The sequence below is a fragment of the Acomys minous genome (genome assembly GCF_964271855.1).
Source record: "Acomys minous genome assembly, chromosome: 17".
Classification (NCBI taxonomy): domain Eukaryota; kingdom Metazoa; phylum Chordata; class Mammalia; order Rodentia; family Muridae; genus Acomys; species Acomys minous.
In genome coordinates, this window is record NC_140500.1 from 16,200,191 (window position 1) to 16,225,224 (window position 25,034).

At 37.3% G+C, this 25,034-nt stretch overlaps 1 protein-coding gene across 1 annotated transcript; it reads left to right on the forward strand.

Annotated features, from left to right (window-relative positions):
* Positions 1-1,853: 1,853 nt before the first annotated feature.
* Positions 1,854-2,762, forward strand: LOC311587801 (taste receptor type 2 member 124-like; the record flags this gene model as incomplete). Its single annotated transcript, XM_084765000.1, has 1 exon — positions 1,854-2,762. The coding sequence occupies one exon, from the start codon at positions 1,854-1,856 to the stop codon at positions 2,760-2,762; it is 909 nt and encodes a 302-aa protein (XP_084621126.1).
* Between the last annotated feature and the right edge of the window lie 22,272 nt (positions 2,763-25,034).

A 25,034-nucleotide genomic window follows, 5' to 3' on the forward strand; every position in this document is an offset into this window, starting at 1 on the left:
GCCTGCTCTGCTAGTAAGATCTAGTTTTTTCATTCTGTCATTCCATTCTGTATCTGACTTTGAAATTCCTTGAAATAGAAGATCAAGTATGTAGAAAGAGACTTTGTCCTATGATAGTGGAAAATATTTAAGTGGTAAACAAAGTTGAAAAATTAGCAAAGCTAAACAGTTAAATTAATTGTAAATGTTAAACTGTTCTGTAGACCACATGACAATGTTTGAGTGATTAATAAAATGCAAAGCTTTTCAATTTGTAAAGTGCTAATTTACTAAACGAAAAATTTTCTCCTCAGACAACAGAATGATTTATTAGTCAAGGTTAAAGCAGTATTTAAAGTAATTTATTAACATGAATTTCTAATTAATCATCTTATATCAGTCTCTAACTTTCAAATTCTGCTTCTTTCTTTTCTTCTGAGGCAAAAAGATAAGTTGAATGTTCACGATGAATCCGTCTTTATTTGAATCCAGCCTCCACTCTTAGAGTGGAAAAGACAGGACCTGAGCTCAAGGGAAACTGACATTTTGTGAAGAAAAAAAAAACATACCTGACACTGCATTTTAAAAAAATGACTTTTATTAAATCTTTACAAAATAGAATACAAAATCCTGGCGTTGACAGTTGGGAAAGGAATCAGAGCAATCAATCATCAGTTCACCTTATAGGATGGAGCTGAAAATGCTTGCATGTCCCCCACTCTACAACAGGGTTTTAGATTTCAGCAAGGCTTGTGGACAAGCCGCCCAGGATCATCTCATTCACAGTTAAGGGTCTGACCCGCCCTCCAGGTTGGGCTTGGAGGGACCTAGGGAAGGACAGCCCTGCTTGGGAGGAGGGAATCAATACTGCCTGCTCACTGTCCAGTCAGGTTGCTTAAGGAACCTGCAGGGGGCCATGTCCTCAGAGGCCAGACAGCTGAGTCATGCTGAGTAAGAACGTGGCGCCTGGGAGCCCCCCACCTTCCAGGGGGGTCTTTGGAAATGTGTCCACAGAGACAGGCAGGGCAGGACTGAAGGCAGGTCCCCTCCCCCACTGTGACGATCCTGTGAGACTGGGGAGGAGGGTGGGAGAGTGCTGGGCAGTGGGTATCCCAGGCCCTCACCCATCAGACCAGACATTCCTAGTCACCAACTACTATGCAGTAAAGAGTTCCCTTTTCTTGATGGCCCTGCTGCTCTGGGGCGGCTGCCAGGGGCCAGGTCACTCTCTGAGCCCCTGCTCTGCTCAGGTGTCTACAGGGCAGCCTCTGGCCTCAAAAATCCTTGGTCAGGATTGTTTGTCTCATTTAGTTTAGGTTTTTCGTTTTGTTTGTTTGTTTGTTTGTTTTGTTTATTTTTTTTAGAATAATTTGACTTGTTTCCCTGTTCTTGAAGACACTGCATATTTTTTAAGTTCTCAGTGGCAAGACTCTTGAGCACAAAACTTTTGTAACTATATCTTTGTTGAACCCGGTTTTTTGTGACTTTTGTACCTCAGGCCTCAAGCTGGTACAAGCAAATTTTGTAAACCTGAAAACTGTCAGAGATGCAAAACAGTGGAAAAGAGTATTGCTTTATTTTCATATCAACAAATGTGAGCTGTTGGTTTCTAAATCATCTGTTGACTATTTCAGCCCATTACAACCACATAAAAACATTAGAAAGGACTTAGCAGAAAATGAGAGATAAATACGTAACAAGAATGAGTGCAGATTAAAAATCAAATGGGAGATATTTAGCTTTCCTTATAATCAGAGATTGCAGAAGGAGCCAGGCAAGACAGAGAATCTATCTGCACTTTGAACCATGTGCCAGGCATTTGGTCAGCACCTGAGGAGCAGTGCTATTAGGCTTTCAGTTTTCTCAGCTTGAACATGGAACTTGTACTGTATATCATTTCCACAATTGTGGTAGTTGCGGAGTTTATTTTGGGGATTTTGAGCAATGGTTTGATAGTGCTGAAAAACTGCACTGACTGGGTCAATAGAAGAGAGCTAACCACAATTGATCAAATACTCATTATGCTGGCAATCTCCAGAATTAGTCTCATCTGGGAAACACTTCTTATTTGGGTTAAAAATGACTTAATTACATGTACTACCAGAGAAGAATTAAAATTGATTGTGTTCACCTTTACACTGTCCAATCACTTCAGTCTCTGGTTCGCCACAGCTCTTGGCATCTTTTATTTACTCAGAATAGCTAACTGCTCCTGGCCGATCTTTCTCTACTTGAAATGGAGGCTTAAACAACTGATTGTGGGGATGCTGCTGGGAAGTTTGATCTTCTTGCTTACAGATCTGATGCAAATGACCATCGCTCTTGAAGGAAGGTTGTATCAATGTGGAGGAAATTCCTGTGTGACTTCAACGGAAACTGAGTTTGGAGTGCTGACAGAGCTGATGTTATTCAACATGACTGTATTTTCTGTAACACCATTTTTATTGGCCTTGATTTGTAGTCTCCTGCTAATCTTCTCCCTGTGGAAACATCTCCAGAAGATGCAGCTGAATTCCAGAAGACATGGAGACCCTAGCACCAAAGCTCACATGAACGCCTTGAGAATTATGGTCTCCTACCTCCTGCTCTACACCACGGAATTCCTATCTCTTCTTATATCATGGATTGCTCAGAAGCATCACAGTAAACTGGTTCACTTTATTTGTACGATGACTGCACTCCTGTATCCTTCAGCCCACTCATTTATCCTGATTCTGGGAAATTCTAAATTAAAGCAGACTTCTCTTTGGGTACTGAAGGTACTGAAACTGCTGAAAGAATAGAAAATCTCTACTACGTGAGGCGTCCAAACAACCTATTGTGTTTTAGACAACAATCAAATCTATGAGGAAGTTGTTCAAGATTTTTTTTTCTCTTGGCATAAATTAAGAACGTTTTATTTGTCAATCTTAATGACTAAGGCTCATAAAACATAATTATTTTAACGTGTAATTTCAGTGAAATCAAAGCAGGAGTGATAGCGTATGCCTTTAATCCCATAACTCCTTCAGTCCTAGAACTCAAGAGGAAAATCAATCTCTGTGAGTTCAAGGCCAGTATATTGTAGGTTGTGGTTTCCAGGACAACCAGGACTATGTAACATAACATTTCCTTTTTTAAAAAGATTTCAACAAATTCAAATATTACAATATCTCCTTTCAGGATGTTTCTGTAAGTAATGCTATAGAATTATTCACATTACACATGAGAAATCTATGGCCAACAGTTTATGCACACAAAAACAGAGTTCCTCTGTAGCAAGCTTGCCTAAAGACAAATATACCATGAAAGAGAGTAAATGGTGATGCGATGAAACCAAGTAGGCTTGATGGAAGTGCTGGGGGATAGGTATTTGCTTACAACTATACCTTATATAATCTTGTTTTTGGTTTTTGGAAATATAGCTTATTTTAAAGCATATCGTCTATATTCGGCAAGTATATAAGCTTTAATAATATATCTGCTGTGTTCAAAATAATAGAATCTGGGGTTTTTTTTTAATCTAAATTGGTTCCTTTTCATGTTTCTGGAGCAACATGCTTTGACAAAAGCAACTTCTAGAAGAAAGGTTTTATTTCATCCCACAGTTTGAAGATATTTTATTCCTTCCTTCAGCTTTTTGCATTATGGAAGTCATTGTAACTTTCCCCCAAAGTTTAAATGCAGTTTCATCTTACTTAAAAGCATTATATCTCTATGAGGAATGTTTCCATAATATTGACAATTTGTAACATTTTTGAAGAAATTATTGATAGATTTCCTCATTATTTAGAAGTAGCTACAATTACTTATCATATGTTACTTGTGAACATCAAACTTGTTGGCTATAAGTGACCTATATTAAATTATATACTGGGAGGGTCACTTGGCTGTATTTAGTTGAGTGCAGTTATTTAGAACTGAAATAGTGAAGTCTTGATTTGCTACTTTTACTAAAAATCATAGTGTAGAAACTAGATTACATATAAGTAAAAAGAATCTTCCTCTTGGGATAATTTAGGTGAAGAGCAATATAAATTTGAATTCTGTACTTTTATCCCTGTGCCTTCTGCCTAATTATGTTTGTTATCTTGTCATTTCTGTATCATTTGTGTATGTTCCTAATGAAGCATTTTGGTCTGTATTTCCTGATACATCACGTGATGCCATAGGAAAGGAAAAAGAAACTGTTTTGTTGGCCAACCTTATATGATAATTTTGCAATGATAGTAATTGCTTTTCTGACCTCTGTTGACCCAAAATAGCACTGAAAGCCAAAAACAGGTTATAAACCTATATCCACATGATTTTTCCAACATTTATGGAGGCTATTTTTCTTTACAGTTACTTTCAACATGTTGGCTGCTTTTAACAAATGAAAATGGCTAAAGTAATTTACTATTGAATCAAGCCATAACCTTTCTGTTTAATCATGCTATACATCTGTATAAAATAATATTTTATACCAAGAATTTTTAAATAAATATTATAAGCACATAATGAATATCAAAATTAAAAGATTTTCTATGATTATTTTGTTGTTTTTGTTCCTGGACGATATTGATAAGTAGTATTACTAAGTTGTGATGGATAGTACATTGAAAATAAGTCATTTTACCTTTTGATGACCTATGAATGGTTTCCAATTATTGGTCATTATAAATAAAACTTATTGGTATTTGCTATCATTGAAAAGAGATTCTTCTGGTCTGATCTTCATTTTACTTTACTTAAAAAAATGTATATGAAAGAATGTCACTGGCATTTTTGCTCCTGAAGTGTCAATCTTGAAAAACTGCCGTGGGTTGATTTGATTTAGTTTAGCTTCATGTACCAGGTGGCAACTCCTTATCCTTAATATTGATTATACTCACTTATAGCTGGATCTTTATCTGTAGATATATCTAATCCTTCTCAATATGTGATTGCTAGCCGCATTATAGAGGTGATCATTTCATTGGTTGACACTATTTAATTTTGAGAAAGAAATACCTCTTATAGAACCAAAAAAACTCCATGTTTCTGGAATTTCTAATATGTTTACTAATCACAAATTTTTCCATTTTTTTTCCTGAGGTCAAATAAAATAAATGCAGTCAAATGTATCACTACTAATACTGTTCATATATTATATTTTCTCATGCTATGAGAAGAATCCCCAAATATGTGATAGGTATCATATGTGACAGTTTAATAAATGTTCACTCTCTTCTTATTTTATTTATAATAAGTTAACTATTATTTTTCTTGGTTGCTATTAAAGAAGGATTCAAAGAGAGCTAGACATCATGGCACACACTTTTACTACCAGCACTCAGGGAGTCAGAGGTGGACAGATCACTGTGAGTTTGAGACCAGGCTGGTCTACCAAGCGAGTCCAGGACAGCCAGGGTTACATAGAGAAACCCTTTCTCAAACAAACAAACAAACAAACAGACAGACAAACAAACAAACAAGGACTCAAATATTAATCCAGTATTTTATTTCAGCATCATATACATCAAAGCCTGAACAAAATGCTGATCAAATTAGTATACTTCATGCTTGGTTTAATAACAAGACATCACATTCTCATTTTGCTTAAAACATGGTGTTATTTCTGTTTTTGCAGTTTGTCCAATAGTCCTGGTGGACACATAAGGGTGTAAGCTGATAGATGGTCTTTCTTGGAACTTGTTTTATTTGCAAGGCAAACTGGGAACTCTCCAAGGGCTTCACCTTACTCAAAAACAACATGACATGTCCACAGGATCTACTGATGGAAAATTTCACCAGACAATGTATAAGTGTAAGAGAGAGAGAGAGAGAGAGAGAGAGAGAGAGAGAGAGAGAGAGAGAGAATGATTTTCTTATAATCCTACAGTAGCTAGAATGTTAATACACAGTCTTAACAGACTTCTGTGCTATATATAAGCCACATCTCAGCCTCCTAATAACCTTAGTCTTTTCTAAGACTTAAAAGAATATGTAGAGGAGAAACACCCATGAATAAAAAATATAGTAGTTATTTTGAGTCCATGTAAGTTCTTATTTAATAAAGAAAAAAATACACTGAATGTAAAAGAAAAAAAATTTTCAATCCTCTTGTAAATACCCCACTCAATTTTTTACATGTTTAATTCTTTTTTTTATTTTATTATGTTTGTTTTTTAACATATACATATATATTATTATACATGAATCAGATAAACTACATACAGCAGGAAGAACCATGAGACAATCATAAGTTATATAAATGTTACATTCATAATTATTTGACTATTTGTATTTGGCAAAATTGAAGTAAACATCTTTCCTATCTTGTTGGGTTTAAATTTCTGAATGAAAATCAATATCTATAATATCTCGTCTATTAACTTAAAACATCTATTATAATCTAAAAACATCTTATCCCCTAACCAACTAAACTTGATTGTAAGACTAAACTATCTGGTCTTCAACCTCTATCAGAGACTTGAGAAGAAATGAAACTTAAATGCCTGAGTGAACTAGTAGTGAAAGTTAGCAGCTTCCAAAATGAAAAAATGACTGAGACAGTTTACTGTCCAAACAATCACCTAACATTCTCTATCACACTGGAGCATCATCTTTGGCCTTCTAGACCAATATCTCTGCCAGATATTTTTGTGAGGCAGGAACTATTGAGGACTTGCTTACCTTGTCTTGGCAGAGTTTGGTCATTGACTCTGCCTGCATATAAGTGTGCCCATTTTTAAGCAGAATTTTGTCTGTGGAAGAAACCAGGACATTTTGCCTAGTGACTTGTTTGCCACATTTGAAGCCAACTCCATGAGTATGTTCTTTGATGCTCATGATCTTTGTTGAGGTAGGCTGAGTGTTGCCAGGAGTTACTTTATTGTCAAAGAATCTTTAGAATAATGAAAACATCTTTATTTATTTATTTATTTATTTATTTATTTATTTAATTTATTTATTTTTTTTGGTTTTTCGAGACAGAGTCTCTCTGTGTTAGCCTTGACTGTCCTGGACTCGCTTTGTAGACCAGGCTGGCCTCGAACTCACAGTGATCCGCCTGCCTCTGCCTCCCGAGTGCTGGGATTAAAGGCGTGCGCCACCACGCCCGGCCCATGAAAACATCTTTAAATGTCATATTCAGTAGGTCTCAGGCTTTTGAAGATCTTATTTAACTATTTTACTTATATATCTATAGAGTCATATCTATCTGTTAGACCTAGGATATATATTCTTGTGATAAAATTAGACTAATATTTAACATGACCATGATTTGTATCAATATTAAAAATTCTATACCAATGAATTAGAAATAACCTTTTGTGATTAACAATTAAGGCCTTGAGTTAAGGAGTAGGTTCAGTTGTCTACCTTTTATTCTACCCTCTCTCTCTATTTCTATTACCTCCCTTTCTTTTCAGCTCCTATCTCCTTACCTACAAAAGAAAGATAAAGGAAAAGAGAGATGTCCCTGAATCCAACTTCGTTTTCTCTCTGTATAAGACCAATAATAACTTATAATCACCTACCTATAAAAATAAACAATTGTAGACCAAGAGAGCAAACAGAAATCCCCTTAGAGGAAATGGGACGTTGTTCTCTTAAGATTTCTTCTGGCTGTTTTGGGGTGTATAATACTTTAGAAGGGGCCAAAAATATTGGAAAAAAATGGTTAAGCAAGCCAGGGATTGCATTTGTGGTCCAGTTTCTTAAGGTTGAGAGATTCCAGGCTTAATAGGAGTCTTGTGTTGGACAATCTGAAATGCTGGACCAAATGGGATGAGAATCTTTCTACCATATTGTCTGGGAAGCTATGCAATTCTGATGGGTAACAGCAATCGAGTCATGTGGGGCTGGAAGAAGGAAGATGTAGGATGTCAGCATGCAACATGCTAAGAGGAATGAATCCTGTTATGTCTGATCCAGTGCTAGTGTCTGATTCTTTTGTTGTGAAATCATAATTTCTCACAAGCATTATACAGTTCTAGCACTATAATTGTAGGAGGTATGCAGGATGCACAGGGAAATTAAGGTTGATTCTCTGCTCATTGTATGAGCAGTGATAAGACATCTGCAAACCCTCCTTCATGCCATACTAAGAATAGCCTCTTGTAATAAGTCACTGAGAATCTGTGACCAACATGAAGCCTTTTCTGCCAGCCTCAGAGCTATTCCCATGTAGTGGGATAAGCAACATAAGTTACTCGCTTGTTCTACAGTTTGAATTCTTTATTTTATTTATTTATTTATTTACTTACAACATTTTATTCTTTGAAAATGTCATATACACTATGTGTACTAATCATACAGATGAATCACTACATCCCATCAACTTCCTTAATGCGGTCCACACTATCTCCTTCATAGATTCATCTTCTGTTTTGCTGCTCCCACAGACCAGCTCTGGGAACAGTGAAAAGGAGAGAAGAGAATGTCTTGGCGGATTCACAGTGAACAGCTGGTTAAGGAAACCCAACTGTTGGGGAACAACTGGCTATCACAACCATCTGTTGCCGAGAGGTGGAAGAATGGAGGAAAAAGAAATACTGCAGACTGAGGCATATGCAGTACAAGCTGAAAGTTTTAAAGCCCAGGAGAACTTGTTTCTGTCTCTCTCACATGCTTACTGTCTGTCTGTCTCTGTCTTGCTTGCCCTCTGTCTTTTCTTTCTTGCCGTTACCCTTACTTTTCTGTGTCTGTCACTTGTTTGCTGTCTGTCTGATTCCTGTTTGCTCCTACCCATTTTTTTCTATCTTCTTGCTGCTTGCAGTTTCAATTTGACTCTCCTTGGGCCAACCCCAGTGTTTTATTTAAAATGAATTTCAATTAGTTTTTCACTACAGATTACATCATGAATTTTTTCATCTTTTCCAATCAATAGGGCATTCAATAACCAACAAAGCAAGAGAACAGTCTAACAAAGAAATACAAAAAAAAAGTTTTGTATAACTTACAATAAAGCATACTGCAAAAATCAATCAAGTTCCAAACAAGGGTCGGCATAATCTGCTAATTATTTCATAAACAATACCCTGGAAAGTTTAATCATAAAATTCCCCAAGCTAAAGCTATTGCCAAGATTGTCATGCAATATAGCTTGAGCTAAATGTTCTCTAACAAAGAAAAAAGGTTGACTTACTCCCAGTCCCAGACTAACAGGTGTGCTATCCAAGCCTAGGCTAAATGCCAAGGGGTCCTCTAATGTAAAATATCTGTAAAGCATGACATTCCATGCCCACCTTCTATTGGTCTTAAAGCAGATTTCAAAGAAACTTTTCTATAGGTAACAGTATCTAGGCAGGTATTGTTATGTCAAGGCCTTAACTTTCTTTCATGCAGTTTCTGCTTGGGTTCTTACAGTCAGAGAAAACAAACAAACAAACAACAAATTCTGTGATTGTCTCAAGCCTTTTGCCAGATGTTCTCTTCCAGCATACTCTGTGGGAAAATGTTTTCCCTGTGTGAATTTCCTTAAGGCTAAGAAAGAAAAAAGAAAAAGGCAGTTTTAGGAGAAAAGGCAGATTTTAGACAAAATTCACTGGGACCATACATAATACTCAAGGGCAGTGGTGATCAGCCAGAGATCTTTGAAACTTTGTTAAGCAAAGCCTCCACAACTTGTGCTTATATCTGTGACACTGTTTTCCTATTTTTATTACTAATTATGCTCCCAAGCCCTATTTGTAGTGCCATATGCAAATTAATAGGTGGCTATATACTAAGGCATAAAAAAACTGCTAGTCCCGTATATCCAAAGGAAACTGACTAACTTTGAAAGATATCAACTCACAAAACTCTTGCAATAAACATGGGACTTTATGTTCTCACCCGCACCTGTGCTGGGATTGTGATTGGCTTCATTTTGTACAGTTCTTGTGCAGGTAAAGCTGTGGCAAGGATATTTATCACACACACAACACACATACACACACACACACACACACACACAAACACAAACACATACACCCACACACACTTAGCCAACTTTTCAGGAGAGTGAAAAGTTGAATAAATAAATATGAAAGTGTATTCATTAGAGAAAGGAAGTATATGTGTTTTTAAATTTTAATATTGATCTGAAACAATGGGTACACACAAAGCAGTGGTAATTATTGCAGGCACCAGGTTAACTGAAGAGAAACTGATCAAAGTTCATTTAGGCAACAGTAAAGGTGTTGTGATGACAAGATTTCTCCCACTGAAGGCAATAGGATACAACACTGAAAGCCCATCTAAAAATATTCACTTTAGAGAAAAGGACCCCTGAGCAGTAGTTAAGTAACACAAAACACACTCCAAGGTTTTGTTGTTCACTTTTTGATTTCTTTTATTTTGTCTATTTTGAGTTTTGTTTGTTTGCTTTTGTGTTTTGAGAGGAAAAAGAAAATGAAGTGGGGTGAGTAAGGAGATTGGGATGATATGAGAGGAGCTGGGGAAGGAATGGCTGTAATAAAAATGTATTCTGAGAAAAAAAACCTTTTTAGAAAAAAATACCTAAAACCCAGTGATACATAATTAACATTCACTTTTTGTCATGTATAGGGGTATAAGTGTAAATGAAATGAAAGAGGAATATAACATCATTTAATACATGTAGAAAACAAATTTGAAGACTTAAAGGATACATAATATAGAATATAAACTTGAAGAATGCTTAGAGTGATTCAATGGCAACTAGCTAACCCAGCATGGATGAGGCCTTAAATTTCATAGCAAAATAAACAAGTAACAAACAAACAAACAAAGTACGCAGAAACAACGTAAAGCAGAAACAAATTTCAATGAAAGAAAACTACAGGCAATAAAGGTAGTCAAATTTTTAACAAATTAGAAACCTGACTGAATTTCTTCAGCAATCAGGAAACAGGACACTAGCTGTCACCTGCTTATTTTATAAACTTAACCAAGTCAATAGGACAAGATAAAGAAACAGAAGAAGGTGTAAAAGGAAGAAGTCAAATATCCCTCTATGCAAGTCTGATCCTACAGGCAGAAGATTCTAAGTGCCTTCTCAGGAGACTCTCGGGTATGATAAGCAAATTGGTCCCAGCAGCAGGATACCAAGCATCTTTTTTTTTTCTTTTTTCTCCTTTATTAATTTATTCTTGTTACATCTCAATGGTTATCCCATCCCTTGTATCCTCTCATTCTTCCCTCCCTCCCATTTTCCCCTTATTCCCCTCCCCTATGACTGTTCCTGAGGTGGACCTCCTCCCCCTGTATATGCTCATAGGGTATCAAGTCTCTTCTTGGTAACCTGCTGTCCTTCCTCTGAGTGCCACCATCTTAGGGAAAAAAAAAAAACACAGCATCCCCAGCATCCCATATCCAAAACCATACTTACCTAGGGCATCAACAAGACAGTTACACTCACACTGGTTTCAAAACTAAAACATCTATGAATAAAATCACCCAATACATGAAAAAGAAGTCCACAGTAAAAAAAAAATTAATAACCAAAGAAACAAATTAAAGAAAACTATACAAGATCAAAGGCACTGTGATCACCGGTGAAGAGAATTAACTTAGAGGCAACCACTGTCTTTCAAGAGCAGTCTACACTTTAGTGTAATCACATTAAAATTCGAATGATGTTCTTCCCTGAAATAGAAAGGAAAGCTTACAACTTTTATCAAGGCAGCAGCAGCAGCAGCAGCTTCCTGCAAAAGTGATGGGCAGATGTGTGGAGGGGAGTGGAGGACAAAAGAGTGTCACTATATCATTCTTTTTAAATCTCAAGGCTTTGTGCTGGTAGAAGTCACCATTTTTCTGAGAAAATAGTTGTTATAATTTATTTGTTATTCACCAGGATGGAACACTTTCAGAGTTCCTCTGTGTCTTGGTTATACGATACAACATGTCGGGAAACTCTGCAACAGTGATCCCACCTGCCAAGTCCTAGGCCTTTCCATTACACATTCACAAAGAGTAAGGGAGGCCAAATTCATTAAGCCCATGTCAGGCTTAATAGCACTGACAGCTGTAAAAAAACACCCAGTGTTCCTAGTCTGCACTGGTTCACAAAGTCACTAGGCTTAAAGATAAAGACCTAGATAGTATGGCTTCGTGCTCTCACTTCTGAGTAATGTTTTTTAGTGAAAGCTGTGAAATGACATGTGAGCACATCCTGAAAATTACTGTAAGTTTTCAGTGTTCATCCCCAGGACAAAAAACTTCCAACCCAACTCTGAGTATTAGATCTCTGAATTGGTTTAGTACAAAGCGAATAAGGTAAGTTTGGTTTTCCATGGTAATGTGCTTTGTGATCATCTTTCATCTCTCTTTGCTCTTCCTTTTGCGGTATTCCCTACACCTCAAAGCTTCTGTAGCTACTTACATCTAAGCCAACTCCTTAAGACCTTATGCTCACTGCTTTGCTGTGCCTGACCTTGGCAGCAGCAGCAGCAGCAGCAGGGAGTCAGTGCGACCCATGCACAGGCTTGTCCTGCCTCATATATGAGCTGCAGCGAACCAAACTTCAGAGGTTTGAGGACACAATCCTCTCTTGATTTTATTCCCTGCTCCTAAATACCACTTTGGTCATAAGTATTACTTTAAATAATCACACGTTATTAAGTAAGATAAGGGTCCTTTCATCAGTCTGTAACCAATCATTCTGATATTTTTAGGGACTTCATAATCTCTTTACAGAAATATACCTATATAATTTCCCAGGTGTTAGTCAAGTTGGTAATTTAAATATACCCTTTAATCTCATGATCTCCCATTGAAAACCACATTACGTAAACTATGGAATGATAAGTTTTATTTAAATTAATAGTGTTAGACATCAAAGGAAAACAGCTGTCAAGAGTGACTTTGTATATATTTCTGTTGGCTTAGTAAGAGTGACCCAGACATTTGCTTGTTTTTATTTAAAATGACAGTGTGAACATTGCTAGACTGATAAACAGAAGATTGTCATCATATGTTAAATAATCTAAATAAAACTGTGAGAAGCTGTTGATTCTATATTTTGAAGCTGTTGATTCTATATTTTTTAAACTTCTACCCTGAACTCTTTTTTTTTTTTTTTTTTTTTTTTTGCTGTTTGCTGTTTGCTGTAATGTTGGCTCAGTTTATTAACAATTAAACTTTATTATACAACCCAACTAGCATATACAAGAAGGAAAAAAAAGGTTAAAGGGACAGAAGATTAAAACCTCCTGGAATCCGTTCGGCAGGATGGGTCCTTAGGTGTCTCAGTCCCACGAGCTGGTCCGGTCCCTTCCTCTCTCTCCGCGCCTTCTTCCTCTCTCTCTCTACCTCTTGTTTTTCTCTCCCCCACCTTCCCAGTCATATGCAAAGGGCGGTCCCTTCTCCCTTCAAGGGTCAATTAGGAAAACAATAGCCACGGTGGGGTTCCTAGGTAGGCTTCCTGAATTCCAAGCCCAGGAAGGCTCCAAACAGCCTCTCACAAGGTATTCATGGTGTGCCCCAAGGGTAAAGCCCGCCAAGACTGCTTCCACCTGCGACAAAGCTTAATCTTTCCCACACTGTAAGCCATTTCCGGGGACCTTCATTCTGCTGTATTGTGCTTGTGCTTCCAATCGTAGGCATTCACCGTTAAAACTACCTCCTAACGCCCCATGAAACTTCTGTATATTTTCCTCTAAAAAGAGCTATGGTGATAAGTTTCAAGGTACATAGTGTTTATTAGCTTTCCCCCCGTTTTCATTATGTTTCTGTTGTAACTTACACATTTATACTATTGTGCATAAATAAAATAAACTGCACGCAGCAGGAAGGACCAAGAGACAATCTTTGTTCAGAATTACTTCAGGTAACAGGGAATGAAACAGTAATCTACCTGTAATTCTCTGTGTCTTCTTGTGCAGTGTCTAAAGTTTCTGATGTATCCATTCAGGCCTTCTGGGTAACTATTATTGTATTCCTTTTATTGGAAGAGGAACTTGGTGTTTAGTTGTTTCTTTGCCATCTTGACTGAGTAGCTTACTATCATTCAACTACCTTGCTACCTATACTAACTGTCTTGGAGCAGAAATTTCTGGCAAGTGAGGAGAGAAAAAAACTCTGGGTATCCTTTGTGTTGATGGAAGAAGGCATCTTCTAGAAAGATGGAGGCAGAATGACGAGGATACTGTAGTATAGGTAAACTTATCCACTTCAGTTTTTGTTTCCTGCTTTCATGTGCACAGATGTAACCACTCAAGTAATCGTATTTATTATCCTATAATATGTACCCTCCATGCATTTTAAATATTAACACATCATTAAGCATGAAGTCGGTGCATAATGTGTGTTGAGTAAGAGACTAACGTGAATCAATAAGAGCAAACTAGGAAATTCTAATCCAAACAAAAGCACATTTATAGGTAATTTTCAGTGCATGCATTTGTATGTATTTGCTTATGTGTGAGCATGCATGTCTCCATACACATTAAAATCTAAACCATGAAATAGTTATAATATTAATAATTTAGTAAATAGCACAATATTATTAGATGACGTAGTTTGTAGGAATGTTGTTGAGTTATATATACACACACCTGATGCTATAAGATCTAGCTTTCAAGTATTAAAAGAAATACCAAATTAGAAAAGACCATGTTAAATGAAGACCATTTTATTGTCTCCTATACACCATTTATTAATAATATATTTTTGCAAAAAGGAAAGAGATATTTAGTCAGTGGAAAATTGCAAACGAACCAGGATTTATTTGCATGTCAGTACATTAAAATTCACTGTTTCCTTTCTCTTGACGAGAAGAGCATAACTCCTGTGTATGAGGCACACATGGTGAATGAGGTTCATCTGAGCTGTGAGGGAAGATGCAAGATTTTTTTGACCTAGAAAGTAAACACCTAGCAAATCTTGCTTTTGCTAGCTTGATATTGCATGTGTTCATTTTCAGGATGAAAAACATAACTGAATTTTCCTAAATCAGATACAATTCATATTTAGACGAGTTCTTTAAAAAATATTCATCAGGTTGATTGATGTTGGGACATTGTTCTAGGAAGAATGAGTGTCATCCTTCAGATCACCGCCACAGTCATTTTCATTTTGGAATTCATAATTGGAAGCTTGGCAAATGGATTCATAGCATTTGTGAACTGCATGGACTGGGCCAAGAAAAGAAAGCTCTCTTTGGTGGATCAACTCCTCACTGCTCTGGCCATCTCTAGGATCAGTATTCTCTGGGTACTTCTTCTAAATTGTTGGCTATACGTAATCAACCCAACTTTATTGATAAGTAAAGCTACTTTTAAAATTACGCTTTTTTCCTGGATCATGACCAATCATTTTAGTATTTGGCTAGCTACCAGCCTCAGCATCTTTTTTTTCCTTAAGATAGCTGTATTTTCTAACCTTCTTTTCCTCTACCTGAAGTGGAGATTTCAAAGAGTGATTTCAGGTACCTTGTTTCTATCTCTGATTTTCTTGTTTTTAAATATCTTTATAACCTGGATCCAGATTGATGTCTGGGTTAATGAATCTGAAAGAAACATGTCTTACTACTTCAAGGCAACTGATTTTGAAGAATTTCCCAGGATCTCTTCATTCCAAAATTTTGTATTCACACTTATACCCTTTTCAGTGTCTGTAGTAGCTTTTATCCTGCTTATTTTCTCCCTCTGGAAACATCTGGCAAACATGCAGCACAGTGCTCTTGGATCCAGAGATGCCAGTACCACAGCCCACATAAAGGCCTTAAAAACTATCATCAGCTTCCTGATACTCTATGTCAGTTTCATTTGTTCTCTATTTTTGCAAGTTTGGACATTTGAAAAGAAGATGCAGCTGCACGTTTTCATTGCTAAGACTATTTTGGCAATTTTCCCCTCTGTCCACTCATTTGTCCTAATTCTGGGAAATAGTAAACTGAGTCAGGCTTTGCCTTCTGTGATGCAGAAGTTGAGGTTCTGATCCACATGGTTCAAGAACATTCTTGGGGTCATATATTTTTTTAGTTTAATTTATCATAATTTATTCATGTTATATCCTGATTGTTATCCCCTCCCTTGTATCTTCCCATTCCCACTGTCTCTCCTCCTTTCACCCTATTCGCTCTCCTAGGCCTCTGGTAGAAGGGGACCTCTTCTCCCACCATATGACCACAGCCTATTAGGCTGTGTCCCTACTGGGCCTCCCCACGAAGGGGAAGTGATCAAATCTGGGCACCAGAGTTCATGTCAGAGGCAGTCCCCATTCTCCCCACAACCATGGAGAATGAGCTGTCTATTGGCTAGATCTGAACAAATTTATTACATGCATTGTCCTTGGTTGGTGCAGCAGTTTGTACAGGATGCCTTCTGTCCAGATCTGTCTGTCTTGATGGTCTCCTTGAAGAGTTCCTGAAGCCTCTGGGTTCTTCCATCCCCCTGTTCTTCCATACCACTCTCACTTGGAATCCTGCAGCAAGTCCCAGCATTTTTCCTGATCTCCCACTGGGAGTCTCTCAGAGGACATCTGTGTTGAGTAAATATCCACTTATAAGTGAGTATACCCCAGGCATGTCTTTCTGGGTCTAGGTTATCTCACTCAGGATGATCATTTCTAGTACCATCCATTTGCTGACACATGTCAAAATTTACATGTTTTTAACAGCTGACTAGTGTTCCATTCTGTAAACATGGTCATCTTACATCTATTCCCTGCAGGGGGAGACCTGGTGGCACTCAGAGGAAGTACAGCAGGTTACCAAGAAGAGACTTGATACCCTATGAGCATATACAGGGGGAGGAAATCCCCCTCAGGAACAGTCATAGAGGAGGGGAATAAGGGGAAAATGGGAGGGAGGGAAGAATGGGAGGATACAAGGGATGGGGTAACCATTGAGATGTAACAAGAATAAATTAATAAAGGAGGGAAAAAAACAAAAAAGAAAAAGAAAAAAACAGGTTCACAAGAAAGACTTGAGTGAATACATTTTTTACTTTCAATGTATTCTTTTAGATTTTATATTGTGAGTTTTACCAGAGTATGTTTAGAAGGCAGAAAATATCTTTCTATGTATGATAGGTATATAAGTATACTTATATGATTATATTTGTTAACCTTTTTCGGATTTGAAAAATCAATATACATAAAAGTATGAAGTCTTACTCATGAGAGTAATAGTGATTAAATAAGGAATATTATACGGCTGGTCAGCTCATTTTAGCTTGAAGTATCTTGCAAAACTCTTTATCCTAGTACTCAAATAGTTTGTCATTAAGAAGGTTATGTTGACCTGTTTGTGGTTGATGTTGAAATGCAAATAGAACTGAAATGAAAAGATGCGACTAATGAAGTGTTAGAAGATCAACACAAATGTATATCTCTCTGCCGGTGTAGATGAAGTTTAGGAAAAATGAAAATTTCTATATTCAAGCACCAAATACTTGGACAACGTAGAAGAAATGTCATTTTTGTTTCAACGGTATTTCAGTTGACACCAAATAAAGAGCGTGATTGATTATGCCCTCTGTTTTATGTAATTTCTTTGACTTTCATTTTCCAAAACTCAGATGTGTGTCAAATGTACACAACCTCTTTCTATTGTTTCCATGAGTAACTCTGAAAATAATGCCAGAATTTACATAAATTAACTACAGAACAGGATGCTCCCCAGAGTTTCCATCAACACTCTACGTGAATAAAAACGTACAAATGTACAAAAGAGGCCTCGTAACTGAAACTGAATGCTTCATGAGTCTTGGAAATGAATACTTTATAAATTGTATTTTGGTATATGTCGGGTCCCGGCCTGCGGGAAAAATTGAATCAGGGTTCATCTGAAAGAGGGAGTGGGGATTGAAAGTAGGATACAGAGACACAAGAAATAAGGAATCAAGTCAGGAAATTTCTGATCAAGATTCTCTTTAATGCAGATGAGTAAGACTTTATATAGTAAGGTCAATAGGATCTATTCTGATCCCTCACTCCCTAGCTCCCAAGGCAAGAAGAACACAATAGCCTGAGTAGCTCCCAGTAAGAACTTCTTATTACTGAGTAGCTCTCTGAAAGGATTTCCTTACCCCTCCAGGTGTTTCTCAGTAGGGACTTCCATACTTCTTTCAATGGTAAATAGTCCAAGGTTGGCCTGGAACACAAAGACCTCCTCTAGCAGAGCTCAGCAACTGGAGGTTCACAGAGTGCAGCCTAAGCACGGGATTTCTGACATGGCAGAATTTAGCAAGGCTTACCACATATGCCCCTTCTAAAATAAAATTATGGAGAGGCTGTCTTAGGTTGGCGAGTAGGCACTTATCTTTACCCATCATTGTCATAGGTATTCCATCATTCACAGCCTGTCTTAGGTCCAATAAGGCTTAGAGTCACTCTTATCCATCTCTGGCTTGCCTCCATATTAACACATGAAGAAGGGCAGTGTCTTTGAGCTCTATGCCATGTACTTGTGCTTGTATTGCTGAGACGTGAGCTGTGGTAGAAAGGAAGGAAGGCACAGGCTATAATCTTGAGCTCTGCCATCCATGCCAAGGATAATCCATGCTGTAGATTACTGTTGATTCTAAAGAGATTATATTGAATGTGAATCTAGCTGCATCCTACTCACAAGGAGTCTAGGGAAGTCTAGGATGACATTGTAACTTGCTCAGTCATCTCAAATCATTGATCTCCTAGTTGAGGTATAAACAATATTAGTAAAGCAATGGCAAAAACAATAACACAAGAATAATAACAGAATTATAACAGAGATTTTATCATGCAACCGCACAGCACAATTCCCTTTTCAGTTCTCCACAGTCCTGCAGATAAAACTGACCCTGACAATTAGGGCGGAAAAGTACTTATAAAGCTTAAGATCTGGGTTTCCGGAAGGAAAATATTCTGGAGGAGTCCCTGCAAAGCACCAACTCCAAAGTTCAGTCAGGTCCATAAGGAGAATGCCTCACAGGTACTGGAACACTTGAGTCCTCCTTTCCTCCTCAAACACAAGGAACTCAGACAGTGAGTGTTGTTGACATAGGTTATCCCAAGAAGTGGGTTGAAGAAGAGAAGGATCAGGAATAAGTGTCCAATGAAGCTTCACCTCCAACCTCAGGATCATTAGCAAACTCATCCATGTCAGCATCCGCTTGATGCACAAGCCTCTCAGGTAGCCAGCGTGCAGCGTCATGTTCCTGTGAGAAAACAGAAACAGAGCCTCGACCCCATATTAATACAGGGTCGGGTCCATTCCATTGTCCAATGAAAGGATCTTTCCATTTCACTCTAGTGAAGGATGACTGAGTATTGTTGTGCCAGAATTGATCAGCTGCAGAATTTCCTTTGTCATCAAGCAGTAAAAAAATTAAAATAAAGAGAACATGACTCAAAGCATTTTTAGGTGATTGGGGGTAAAGTTCCCCCTTCTTTACTTTTTGTAAATAGGTTTTTATGGTAGAATGAGCTTGTTCCACCATACTTTGTCCTTGAGGATTATAAATGCCTGTAATATGCTTTATGGAAAAAGAGTCACAAAATTTTTGGAAAGCTTTGCTGACATACCCTGAGCCATTACCTGTCTTGATAGCCTTAGGCACACCAATGTGAGAAAAGGCAGACAGAGAGTGAGCAATTACATTTCTTTTCTGAATATGTGTGGAGCAGGCAGTCCTGGCTGCAATGTTCCCATACCTTACAAGTCTCAAATACGTTAAAAATTTACATGTCTGTAAGTAATTTATCTGTATCAGTAGATTACACCTTGTGGAGATCAGATTGGAATTCAAGAGTTCCTCCTGTGTTAATCCCCAAGTTCTGGGATTAAAGGTGTGCAACATCATGCCTTGTTTAATTATTTCATCTCAGTTCTAGTAAAAAAAAATCTTTAAATATCTCAAACAAAAATTAATCAAGGAAACAAGAAAATTCTAATTTCTAGGCAGTTAACTACATTCCCTAGGCTACTTTAGAAAACAATCAGCCTCCTAGTTCTGCCTCTCCAATTGGCCACATATGTGTAGCTATCTCTGCTCTGAAGGAGTCAAGCCCACAGACAACTGGGAGCTGTGTCTGTAAAATTATCTGGCTCATGGACATTGTAGCTCTAGGCTTGTTTAACTAGTTTGATCTAAGCTAGAAATTCCCAGCTGTAAATGTCTAGTTCCAAGGACAAAATTAGTTTCTCTCTCCTTTGTGAGAATCTAAATTTTTTTAGAAATAATTCTCAGGTAAAAACTGAGCAAAGAAACAAGAAAACTATAAACACATTGCAGCTAAGGAGTTTGGAATAAACTCCATTCCCTCACCAACTTGGAAAATTGTTAAGTCTCCTACAAGAAAATTAAACATGAAAATTCTAAGCTTAAGGCAATAAACTCTATTTCTTATACCATACTTTTCCAACCAGCCACGTTTTTACAGCCATTCCTATTCTGTAAGAATTAAGCCCCCCAGGCAGCAGCCAGGAGCAGTGCCTGTGAAACATTTTGGCCCATGGACTCTCCAGTCCTAAGGTTGTTCCCCATGGGTGGCTGCTGGGCCTGGGTCCAGGCCCTGCGAAGGGTGGGCCTGCTGCTGGTCAGCACTGCATGGAGACAGGACTCTCACCACCTTATGGGTTGTGCATGCTGCACTGTTTTGGAAATAAGCCAGTGAGTAAAGCTTGGCCTTTTCTCAAAATATAGAAAAATGAAACAGTATTTAAACAATCAACCAAATTTACAGATGTAGACATAAAATTTGACATGATGATCATAAAGCAAACAGTCTGATAGGCAAGACAAAAGACAGTTTCGAAACCTTGACAATAAACGGCATATCCAGGGTCTAAACTATCTTTAACTAAAGCCAACAAACAAACAAACAATATATAGAAACCATTATAGGTCTAAAAGCATAATATAGCATTTCTATACTTTTTTTTTTACCAACTCTATCTCAAATTTTAAAATTATCCACTTCCTCAATCTAAACATGCTTTGCTTTAGGTATTTCAATCGGCAGGGGCAAGGTTGGCATTCATTAATGCATCGACCATTTCTATGGTAAATGGAGCCATGGGTCCATACTGAACCCAGTCTTTAATTATTTGAGTTGTTTCCATTCTATAGGGGCTTACTATTTGACAAGGTTGCCTTGAAAATCTAGCGTTCCTGCAACCGAAGAAGTGAGCTCTCTGCTCATCTCTTGTTCTGTATTTCAAGCTCTTGGTATTCCAGTCTCTAGTGGGGCCATACTCTGAGGGCTATTTACTAGACTAGAAGCCTTCTTCTCTCTCTGTCTGCAATGAACTTTCTCAACATCATCACCAATCCTTATTCTCCCTAATTCTCTCTCTAATTGTTTCCGTCTCTTAGCTAAGCTAATTTCTTCCTTCAGAGCCTGAACCTGTCCTCAAAGTTTTTCAACGGGATTCTGTTGCTCTGGGGGTGCCTAGACAGAGGCTGCCAGTGCTGCTCTTGAGAGCAAGCCACTTCCATTTCTAGATCTTTCTTATTGCTGTTCTTGGATTCCCTTATATCGCCTTCTAAGACATCTTCAGCTTGTGATAATAAACCTCTCATTTTGTCATTCTCATGACAGGGATCAAGAACATCCCTGATCAAAACCCAAAGGGAAAAAAACCATGGCAGACTTTTCAGATCCATTAGTGACATAGTGACCCTGCAATATTTTAACAACTTTATCCCAAGTTTTTAAATTAATCACTTCTTCCTCAAGAAACCATGGACATACTTCACTGACAAAATCTAAAAATTCATCCAACTGTCCATTATTTACCCTTATTCCTCATGTTTGAAACTTATTTTCTAATGTCTCTCTGAATAAATCTTTACTATTGCTCTGTCCCATATTTGTGTTGCTTACCTTATTCCTCTGTGAAGCGGGTGACTTCGGGGCAAACGGTCCACTTGTCTTTCACTCATCTTTCCAAGCAACGTCCCTCACTTAATCCCTCATTTTCAGTCCCTGTTTGGGCGCCAAATGTCATATCCCGGCATTCTAGAGAGCAGGGAGAGTTGTGGTCTGGGAAATAGAGTACAGAGGACAAGGTGCATTTTACTCCTGTGGGTGTGCTTTAGGGAGACTTGGTAAGCAGTAGATTGGGCTAGTTAGAAGGTAGGGTTAGTTTGTAGAAGGAAGCAGACATGTTTGAAAATGACATCAAATTGTGGGGCAGAGAAAGTGGTGAATCAGAAAAAAAAATTGACAGAATGGGTCAGAGATAGTATATGCCTACTTCTCGAGAGAATGCCTTCATGCACCATGGGAACCAAGTCAGACCTCACCCGAAACACTTGCCTGCCAAGACACCTTAAAACACACCCAATAGCCTTAAACTGGACTCCGACCAGAGGAGTGCATTTTCTGGCCCACAACTCCCTATAATGTTGGAACATCTTCTTTGTATAGGTAGTTTATTGTATATATGTGTATATATATTGTATATGTGTATATATATGTGTGTATAATAATATAAATGCATGTGTAAAAAATAAAAAAATATTTTTAAAAAGATGGATTTAGGTCTAGATAGATTTTTTAAATTAATAATGATGAGATAGGATAAATATTGATTTACATTCAGAATTTTAGAGGCACCAAGATAAGAAAGATGTTTTCTTCAAGGCTGCCAATATAAATAGCCAGAACACTAAGAATGCAACATTTATAATATTCCTGACTGTTTCATGGTTCCTCTTACTGTATGTAGCTTATTATATATGTGTATAATAATATAAAAGTGTATGTAAAAATAAAAAATACTTAATAAAGAAATCCCCCTAATTACACATTCAACAAATATGAACTTAAAATCATCTAAAATCATAATAATCCCAAAATCCTGATGGCTAAAGACAAGTGTAAGAATAAAATCAACATCTAGGCAACCATGGCACCACCACAACCCAGTTGTCCTAATTCAGAAAGTGTGGGATACTGCAGCAGAGGTGAAGCACAAGAAAATTACCGTAAATCCAGTTTTATGAAGATAATATAGGCCTTTAAAGAAAATACAGTAAAACAAGTGAAAGTAAGCAATAAAACTATTCAAGACCTGACCTGAAGACAGAAATAGAAGCAATAATGAAAACACAAACTGTGAGAATCCTGGAAATGGAAAACCTAGGTAAGTGAACAGAAATTGCAGGCACAAGCATCACCTTCAGAATAAAAGATATGGAAGAGAGATCATCAGACATAGAAGATAAAACAGAAATTGAGATATTGGTCAAATAGCTTTTCTTCTGAAAGTTGGGCATATCCTATTTCTGACTCATTCTGTTAAATCTTTCTCTGATTCATCACTTTGTCTGCCCCTCAATTAGACATCATAGTTGGAGATTAAAGGTGTATACTAAACGATTCCAACCAGAGAAATTAAAGGTGTGTTCTAAGCATGTCTGCATTCCAGAAGAATCACACAGACATAGAAAATCTTTAGATGTGATCACAGCTGCCCTGTCGCTGCATTAAAATTAATCTACACAGGTATAATAGGTCAAGTTTCCTGAATACTTGTATTTAATATTCAAACAAACTTCTAAAACGTTTAAAACAATTTCTAAACAATCACCACAATGTTGAGTGGAAGTTAGATGTGTGTTATATGTTATGTTGAATTGTTGAATAACCCCTATTATTAAGGTTGGAAACTAGGGGATTTTGATCACAAAAAAGTGTGTTTGTTGGTGAGTATGTATGACTGTGTGCTCTTCTACACAGTACAATGTCAAATATGTTTTAGAAATATGATGTGAGATTATTAGATGATGTGGTTTGTAGGAAGAATGTTGAGTGACATATACATGCTTCAGTGTAAAAGGTTAATTTTCAAACATGAAAAAGACATCGGTGAATACAAATTCCATAGAAAATAAAAGGGTTTATTGTCTTCCACAAATATAAGGACTACAGAATGCTAAATCTCCAAAGACAAGTGTACCAATTGATCAATAGAGAAAGCAAGAAAAAAACAATGAAAATTCAAATTAACTTTTCAAATTTGCATATCAGCATAGTATAAAATTCTGAATATCTTCCATCTTTTCTGACTAGATGTTGCTGAATTTTAGGTACCCACAGTGTGGATGAGGTCAATATTTCTCTTTGGAAAAATGCAAAAATGTTAATTAACAGATTTATTATGAGGAATACTACTGAAATTTCATGGATTGAATATTTGTGGGACTTTACGCTATTTTTGTTTTGTTTTTCCATTTTTTATTTATTATAACATATTTACGTAGCATCCTGATTGTTATCCCCTCTCTCTTATCTTCTCATTACCACCCTCCCTCCCTCTACTAGGAGACTCAGGAGTTTCAAAAGAAGACCAACAGAGCCAACTGACCAGGGTTAAGAGGGGCCTTCTGAGACTGAGGCACCAACTAAGTACCTTGCATGGACTGGATCTAAGCCACCTATAAGGATGTAGCCAATTGGTAGTTCAGAGACTTCATGTGGGTCCCTCTAATGAGGGGAGCAGGGGTTCTCTCTGCATGAACTCTCTTGCCAGCTCTTTGATTACTTCCCCCTGGTGGGACAGCCTTGCCAAGCCACAGGGGAACAGTATGCCCTCAATCCTGATGCAACTTGATAAGCTGGGTGAATGGTATGGCGGCTCCTCTTTTCTGAGGAATAGTGGAGGGGAGATAGAACCAGGAGGTGGGGAAGAGTGGAACTACCACTAGGATGTAAAGTGAATTTTTAAAAATACAGAAAAAATATAGAGTGAGGAAATCCATATCTAACTGTAAACATGAAATAAAGTGATTTTTTTCCTCTATTTTTTTTGTAATTCTGTAATTCTGTATTACTTTTTGTAACTACGATTCTGAAATATATAGTAATTTCCTTTGTGTGGTTTCAGTGAATTCTTAATAAATGATGTAAGATGTTGGCAAAAGTATCTACATAAGAGGAAATGTCTATTAATTGTCATGAGTACAGCACAAATATGTAAAATTTTATAAATTCATTGTAGATCATTAATAATTAGAATTATGAATACTCAGAAAACAAATTTACTTCCTTATGTAAGGTTAGTACTTTCTTCTAGTGTAGACTGTATAGTCAGATAGACAACAGAGCAATTCCAGGATGAAAAGTGACTAGTGCAATGTACAAAATACACAACTATAGAGGAATTTTAATCCAGCAACATGGACACTCTGATCACATCCAACGACTTTATAGGTTTG